Source organism: Macrosteles quadrilineatus, unplaced genomic scaffold (genome assembly GCF_028750875.1).
Source record: "Macrosteles quadrilineatus isolate MER2022 unplaced genomic scaffold, UCM_ALF_1.0 Scaffold_5__1_contigs__length_97177068, whole genome shotgun sequence".
Taxonomy (NCBI): domain Eukaryota; kingdom Metazoa; phylum Arthropoda; class Insecta; order Hemiptera; family Cicadellidae; genus Macrosteles; species Macrosteles quadrilineatus.
Genome location: NW_026542598.1, coordinates 92,938,267 through 92,946,553, shown reverse-complemented (window position 1 = coordinate 92,946,553; position 8,287 = coordinate 92,938,267). Strand labels below are relative to the sequence as shown.

Here is an 8,287-nt window from a genome sequence, read left to right as displayed (position 1 = left end):
TATAATTATATAATAATTTATTTAAGCAGTTAGTTTGTTGAAAGTCGGTGTTGCGATTATAGGTATTACTTTATAATTGGCTCAAATGTTGTGTATAGGTAAACGTGACCTAAACTAAACAAACCATTACTTTTATCATTGAATGTATTCTGGTGTGATTGTGTGCATACGTCTTCGCTAATTTCTCAAAAACCCACTGACATGCGATTTACACATCATGTTGGTCAAGACACCAACTCGACAAGTTCTTCCTCTTCAGTCGAAGAAAAACGTTCATCTATAACTCTTTTTACAGCACAAGACATATTGAAACTGCACGGTCACAATATTTGATGGCTGTTCTCCGCTGGCGGAATCCGCACTGCTACTGCTCTCAGACCAGTATGATTTCTCCGCCATGCGGAACGGAAATTTCGGGATGCGGAATCGCAAGTCAGTGGAACCGCACACATGGGAACTCCATTAAACCAGTGTCGTTTTAATTCCGCAGCGGGAAAAATCGCACCGCACGGCGGAGATTCCGCATCCTGTGGAACCAGGCCATAAACCAGTGTCGTTTTAATTCCGCAGCGGAAAAAAATCGCACCGCACGGCGGAGAAAGACTCCGCATCCTGTGGAACCCGTGGGGGGCGTTTGGACGCGAGCAGACACTCACAGTTGAGATGCCGTAGTTCCCAGAGTCGCCACGCGGCGCGCTGGGGGCACCGTTCGGAGGCTGCTGGAACTGTGTGTGTTAGCTGGGGGTGGGATGGGTGGGTGGAAGGGGGGAGTAGGGACGGCCGCACCAACGCCACAACCACACCACACCACTCACCAGTCACTAGTCCGTCCCTTGTACCTGAGTGCTCGCAACTACACAAGGCTCTCGCGGCACATGCAGCACCATTAGCCAAGCGAGATAAAAGTTAAAATTGGCAGCCAACGTAAACTCTGTATAGACATTTTTCCAATTGGTCATTATTTATATTATTAGTTTGAAGAACATGCATTATGGTTTTAAGTTAGGCCTATGTTCATTTTTAAAAGTAAATAAGATGTTCTCTCATTTATAACAATTAAACACTATAAAAATGAATGAAGGTGTTACTAAACATTGTAAGTGAATGCAGTAGTGAAAGCAGTAAATATTTTTTCATTGATGTTAAACAAAACCAATGAGTTAAACCCAGAATAAACTACTGTATTTGCTAATGTTTGATTAAGGTTTACAATAAAATATAGTAAATTTAGAATTCACAAGGGAAATGTATTTCATCAAAAATAAACATTAAGATTGGTGATATTTTTTATAATGAAAACTTTAAAAAAGTCACAAACTTGAAGGCCTAATTAACTTTTTTTCGTTTTTCCTGGGCCATGATTATGTAGTCAGGGTCTCTAACTCTCATTTCCCTTGCAATTCTGCTGTCCGCAATTTCAGGCAACATGCAGTCCATGTAAAATCTTTTCAGTTTAGGAAGCATTACTTGACGCCATAACTCACTATCAATATAGATCCTTTCGATAAACAATTGTTTAATCGCCGTATACACAATCAGATCACACCACTTCCTCCCAGTCACATTTAGCTGTCCCTGAATTTGAAAAAAATAATTGTGCCTTTTCTTAAGACTAATTATTTCCTCCTTGTTTATTTCTAAGCAGAGGGTTTTCTTTTCTTTTACACATTCTACCAAAGGAGCCTTCACTGAAGGTAAACATTTCACCTCAACGAGTCCTTCGTCGCCAACTAATCCGTCCGGCGAAGCGCCCAAAAATGGATATGCGTTATCAATAAATAGGCCGCATTCTTTGACAACAACATTGTGCTCTTCCTCGTATTTAGATATGGCTTCTTTTTCATGGAGTCTTCCAAAAACAACTGCTGCACTGTTCAGGTTTTTGGGATATAGCAGGTTCTTGACCAGGTTGTGGCACGGTGTATGGTCTTTCCGTTTTACGATTTGCCCAAATTTCGAAGCAGTTAACCTATTTTTTCTTTTTTCCTCCCAAAGGCTGTTGTTGTGTTGTCCAATTGTATCCTGCTCAAGTTTTTCACTTTCTCTAGCATCCAGCTCCAGCAGTTCTAGAACACTTTTCTTTTTTATCTCTAGTTCCTCTTCAGACACATCTGGTTCCGTAGCACTCGGTCCGTAGTTCTTATCATAGGAGTTCATTTGGGATGATTTCCTTTTTTTTGGCTTCTCAACTGAGTACCTGAAACAGATTAAATATATATTCATAGCTACAGAATTATTAGACGTATACGTTAGTTTTTTTTTTATTATTAATTACAACAAAGTTATATTGTCATAAATAGGGTACTATACAAGACAAATACTGGTTTTGTTTGCAATAAAATTTACTAGATAAAATTTTGTTGGTTTAACAAAGCATAATTTATTTTTAAAATGCTTTTGAATTGGTTATATTTGTATTCAATTGAAAATTGATGTTGCTCAATGAATTGTTGAAAAAATATATATTGCATGTTGAAAGTATTGGAAGATAATCGAACCTCGAACACATGAGATACATTTTACGTATATATTTTGAACATACCTTAATGCCCTTCTGGCACGTGTGCGTTCTCTAGCTAGGATCTTCCTCTTGAAATTCCCACCCGGGCTTCGGCCTTGAAACCTCTTCCAGGGACTGAGATGCCAACTGGGTCCTTTAGTATGGCTAAGGCCAGCGGCAAAACACCTGCGCTTGTATGAGCCTCTCGCGGTGAAATTAATCCTTTTGCCTCCGATAAACTTAGAGACCAACCCCATATATCGTTCCGCAGCATTGGTCGTTTCATTCAGTACTAAGGTCTCTGCTTTTCTTTCAAGTTTGTCGACCAGCTTCCTTATTTCTGTAATAAAGTCAGGGTCTAGTTTATTTAACATGTTTTCCTCTTCATCTGACTGATTAACACAATATGTTTGTCTGCAGACACTATGATCTCCAAACACATGGTTCGGAGCATTCTTCAAATCTTGCCTTAATAAGGCGATGTCCTGCAAACTTCTCGTGGGGCCAGCATGTTTGATTGCCGCTCTGACCCCTTTCACTAATCGCTCCAGGCGAGTGATTGTTTTCCCTTCAGGAACCGAGGTTAAAATCTTCCGCGATTCCAGAGGGAATTTCGTGTTTGTACATAATTTATGAAGACCGTCACTTAGACATCTTGTCATGTGATTGGCACATTCCACTTTCGTTACAAATCGCCCATATCTACACTTCTCTTGTATCCTGGCAAATACACTGCTATCGCCGTCTCCGATATAATGTTTATACACCAAACCATATTCAGCCTCACTTTGTCTAAATGCCTCTACAATTACATTGCTCTCCATGCCTGTTGATGGACCATTGTAATTTAAAAAACATTCATGAGGCGGCGTTTCTTTTTTAGCAGTTTTTGCTTTGGTGCATACATAACAAAATTTGTTTCTAACACCTAAAAACAATATTTTCTTTGTTTCGGCACCAATAACGATTCCCTGAAATATAAGGAAAATATTAGTTAACATTATACAAAGCAATAAACCCAAAACTCAGAATACAACAAGGTAGCCTACTGAAATGAAAATATAACAAGTATAATACAACCTCAGCAGTAGATTCTAAATTTAAATGAAATGCTTAGAAAATAAACTAGACGGAAGTTTGTAAAATGTAATTGTAATTTTTTTAAATTTAAAGTTACAAATTATGCAGTACTCTAGTTTTGGTTGTTATTTCAGCTTCAATTTTAAGAAAATGACAGTCAGTATATACTTCAAATCACCAATGTTTTTGGTTCTGAAAGTAACGTTCATCTCTGTGGTAAATTTCAAATTACAGTAGAGGTTTGACAACAGATTAAAATATCACTGTTAATATAACGTTTATACGTTCACTGGTTTTTGGCCTTTATCCAATTTATTTTTAGTTTGAATGGTTACCGACCGTTAAAGTGGACCAAAATGGGTTTGAAAGTTTATGACAAACTTATAGGTGATAGAGATAGGAAATTGCTTATTTTTGTTTTGCAGTGTTAACATACCACGCCTGATGAAGAGTTCATCCCGTGTCCATATGACCGTTTGGCCCAACCGCCATCACCAATCACAGTAATGAACGGTACACCATTTAAATAGTTTCCCTTTTCTATAGCGATTTGCTTTTCCTGCTCAGCGTTTTCTTTCATTTTTTTGATCATTTCCTCTTCCCAAACCTACAAAATATAAAAGAAAACATTGAACAGTCAAGAACAGTAGCTAGTTAGACGTGGTATAACACCTGACATGGTATCAAGGACAAGGCATGGTATTATGTGTATCCATATATTGAAGCAATGAAACAGAACTGTTGCACATAGACAAATAAAAATTACTTTAATATAATGGATAAAACCCGGATATATTAAAACGGCTAGCATGAAGGTTATTGAAGGTAATATTATTCATTTATAAGCATAGAGAAATATAAATACATTTAAGTAGCCTGTACATATTAGCCTAACACATTTCTATTAGCTCTAATTACTGTAACCAAACGGCTCTTAATTTAATCAATTAAGTTATTGTATAGAAAGTAAACATTTTCCACAATAAGCAATAAAACAAAGATATGTAATATTAAAGTTTCATTACTTTTTAAAGACTTTTACTCACCTTTCCAATTTTATTTTCATGAGCCCTAAATTTCTTCGCCGACATTGCAGGTACATCTAATATACTCAATAATTCGGTTGCTTGAGAGTGGCCTATGCCTACCGATAGAGATCCCCAAACAAGAGCATCGTTTGCCTCATTTTTATTGGTATCAGGTTCACTGGTAACTGTAAATTCTTTATCACAGTTATCACAATGGTAAACAAACTTTGAAAAAAGGCCATTAACAATCTCACGATCCAGTCTATATCTACCCATTGTGCAATGTTTTCCATGATTGGCCACTATTTCGAGTTGAAACAAAATATGGTTGATGTCCACTAGCCTTCTGCCTGAGACAACGTTCGCCTCTTCAAGCTGCTCAAATGGCACGCGCTCAACTAAAAGTTCTGCTAAATCATCACATGTACTGCCGTCATCCCCGCTACGACTAGATGTGTCTATATCCATGTCTTCGTCGACAGAGGTTGTTTGGCAATTCAATGGTGTGATTGGAGCGTTTTGAACCGACCTAAAAAATTAATACATAAATTAGCTAAATTTATTCTTATACTCATACGTTATTTATTGTTTGTTTCGACCTTGAGGTTGTCTCTACGACAATATGGGAAAGACTTTGTATTAGCTCAGTTTTTAAATAACCATATATACATATTACCATACCTATACAACTATGCCTATAGTTCACCGTACCAAACTGTACTATGTGTAACAAAGAAACGAGAACTTTAACATATAAAATTAAATCCGGACCCTGTTAGGTATTTATTCAGGGGAGGTATAGATGAGCTCACGATGACAGCTGTGGGCTTCTCATTAGCTGAGGGAACACCATTACCGTAACAATACGAATTGCAGCCATCGGCCTCGGTGGTTTAGTGGTTAGCGTGACAATAATACACGATATCAGCATTCCGACACATACTTTCTCCCATAAGGTTGTAAACAACCTTTATCATGGGTAAGCGGTGAGAGTAAATATGACATTTTATAGTAAAAAATCACAAAAGTCACAATAACTGTTAAACTGTACTTTTTACGGTAATGGGATTTGTACCATTTTGTTCAGAATGTAAAGGACTATTACGTACTTAATTAAAAAAACATTTTTCGGGTAAATTTCGAGAAAATCTGATTTCCCATTATTTTATGGAAAAAAATCATTAAAATCACAATAAAAATATAAAAAACATGTCTGGAAATACCATGAGCATACATAGCAATTTTCATCATAACCGGACTACATGTGTGGTCTGTGGCTCTGTACACATAAAGACACACATCAGACATCACTTCGAATACTGTACCACTTTTTTTGGGTTCAGGGGGACCCAAATAGAAATACACTGAAAACTTTGACGAAAACAATACTTTCTCCATACACTACATATACGGGGAAGATATTAAAAATGTAAATTTTCCAAATACGTAAAAAAACAACAATTAAATATGATTTAATTCAAATACAACTTACCTGGATGCCACAAGACGATCAAAAATTTCCTCGCTAGTTTCTTCGGAGAGATTTGAACTATTGTTAGTAGTGTTTACATCCTCGCCCTCGCGTTTCCGTTCATGGATTCTTCTAAGCACTTTCGAGCGTTTACTGCGTTTACGTGGTTTGTATTTACTATGCGGTTTTTTGGTTCCCATCGCACCTTAACAATACTAACAATAACCACAAACAAGAGAAACAAAATTTTATTTCCTTAGTCAATGCTATAACACAATCACAAAATATAACTACAAAATACAAAACACGTGACCGGTGACAGGTTGGCAGCAGGTAGCTGAGAGTAGGTAGCGCGCGGGAACCAGGGTAGGCGCGGCCGGTGCGGGGGTTGAGGAGGGAGGGGCGTGCGCCCGCGCGCCGTGAGTGCGCGTATGAGCACTGTACACACTCACATCGCACGCCACGCTGGTTTTACGTTATTTCTGTTTTCTTTCCAGTTTCAAAACGCTTAAGAATTTTCCATTGGAGTATTTTTTTATACATTCTGTACATCATTGGCTTTGTTCTGATATGTGTCTTGTCTCGATTCATTTAAAAATAAACAAGTTATCGAATTTTCAAAAAAAGGTACTTTTTTATTTATAAACGATATGGGAAATAAAATGTTTTAGCTTGTAAAGATATATTTTTTGGAATTTTTAAGACTAGTTTGGTGAATATAGTCGAAACCGTTTTTGAGCTGGAAAGCAAACGGAGTTAGCACTTCAAAGCCCCATAACTCTCTTATTAGGCCACTTAAAAATTTCAGGTGACATTTGTTCTTACCCTTATAAGGACCCTAACAATTATACTTTAAAAAAAAAAATAAAAAAAAATTTTTTATTTTTGATCGAAAGGACTGAAACACTGAATGAAGAAGAAGTAATGAAATGAAATGAAGATAAATTTGTGTACTCACTTCACTTGTAGGTTATGTTATCAGGTGTTTGTGTGGGTCGTGTTGTATTATTGTATTAATTATTTAGCTATAATGTTATCTATTTGTCTTTAATAATTAAATTGTTTTAAAATGTTTCGTCCCAACTTTATTACTACACATTTAGAAGAGAAAATTTTTTCATTAGAAAAACTCTGCTGGGAAGTTAATTAGCAAAGGTATGCATTTCCATTTTGAGTAAGTAGTCCTTCACTGTTTTAAACCTCTTGCCTCTTACTTATGTAGGCCTACAAGGATATTCTTGTGCAACACCCAATGGTCTTAAAATGTTTGAATAATGACTCAATTAGTTGAAATTGAGGAAGGAGTTCAATACAGTAACTTATACCTAGCCTAGTAATATATAGCCTAGGTTAAGTTAGTAGGCTATGAGAATGTAAAATGGGTAATTTCATCAAGGCCAAACCAACATAGGCCTAACATATTAGTCTGTTGAGTAAGTTAGTCCTACATGTCTTTCCAACTTTTCATGGTTGTAGGCCTAGTTAATTTATTGGTACGTAGGCTAAGTTTTGTGTGCAGTTTAGGTTTGTGTAGATTTTATTCATTTCTAAGGTCTTTTTAAGTTTGGACCTATAATCTAACTGTTCCACTGTCATTGCTCGACCTTTTAGCGAATTTCCCATATAGGGAATAAGCTATTACCGTAGTACTCATGGTAAGACCTGGACGCGGGACCGATTTTTTTTTTCGTTTTGAGGTCCCTAGAGGCCAAAAACACCATCCGTTCAAATTCATATATATATATATATATATATTTATATATTTATATATTTATATATATATATATATATGTGTCCGTCAGCACGATAACTCGAGCAAAAATGATCCGATTTTGATGAAATTTGGTACAAACGTGTAAACGTACGTTTATTCGAACGAGTTCGCGATCCAGCATGATCGGACCATGGGAACGGGGGTTTACGGGGGGTTTTATGGGGTAAAAATAGGTTTTTCTCATTTTTTACCCAAAAAACATAAAATTTAGCAATTTCTTTCCAAACCATTTTGTAGAGCTTAAAAAAACAAATAATTTAGTATATTGAAGCGTTATTACGCGCCTAATGGTTACGGAGAAAATTCAAAAATAAGTAATTTTAAAATTCCCATGTTATTCTTATGGAGAATAAGTAAACTGTTGTAGTTTTCTTGTTTGTGAACAATTTTGATCAAATTTGGAAAATGTTTTCATTTCTTACTAACTATTCACA

General features: G+C 36.4%; 2 protein-coding genes across 3 annotated transcripts in view; one reads left to right on the top strand and one right to left on the bottom strand.

Moving 5' to 3' along the window:
• Positions 1-1,087: 1,087 nt before the first annotated feature.
• On the bottom strand, positions 1,088-6,279 carry LOC128995797 (uncharacterized). Its single transcript, XM_054420816.1, has 5 exons — positions 6,101-6,279; positions 4,627-5,137; positions 4,067-4,187; positions 2,543-3,326; positions 1,088-2,197 (listed from the first exon to the last, which is right to left on the bottom strand). Exons 1-5 carry the CDS (start codon positions 6,277-6,279, stop codon positions 1,327-1,329), a joined length of 2,466 nt encoding a protein of 821 aa, XP_054276791.1. The 3' UTR covers positions 1,088-1,326.
• A 759-nt stretch (positions 6,280-7,038) lies between these two features.
• The window catches only part of LOC128993995 (inositol-pentakisphosphate 2-kinase), a 42,472-nt gene continuing 41,223 nt past the window's right edge, over positions 7,039-8,287 (top strand). The window contains exon 1 of one of the 2 annotated variants that reach the window (XM_054418175.1): positions 7,039-7,234. Coding sequence is in view for 1 of the 2 variants with exons in the window: in XM_054418174.1 (XP_054274149.1) it covers positions 7,237-7,253 (17 nt within the window). In the remaining variant the exon portion in view is untranslated. Of the gene's footprint in view, positions 7,254-8,287 lie in introns of both variants that reach the window. The other variant, XM_054418174.1, reaches the window with a different exon arrangement.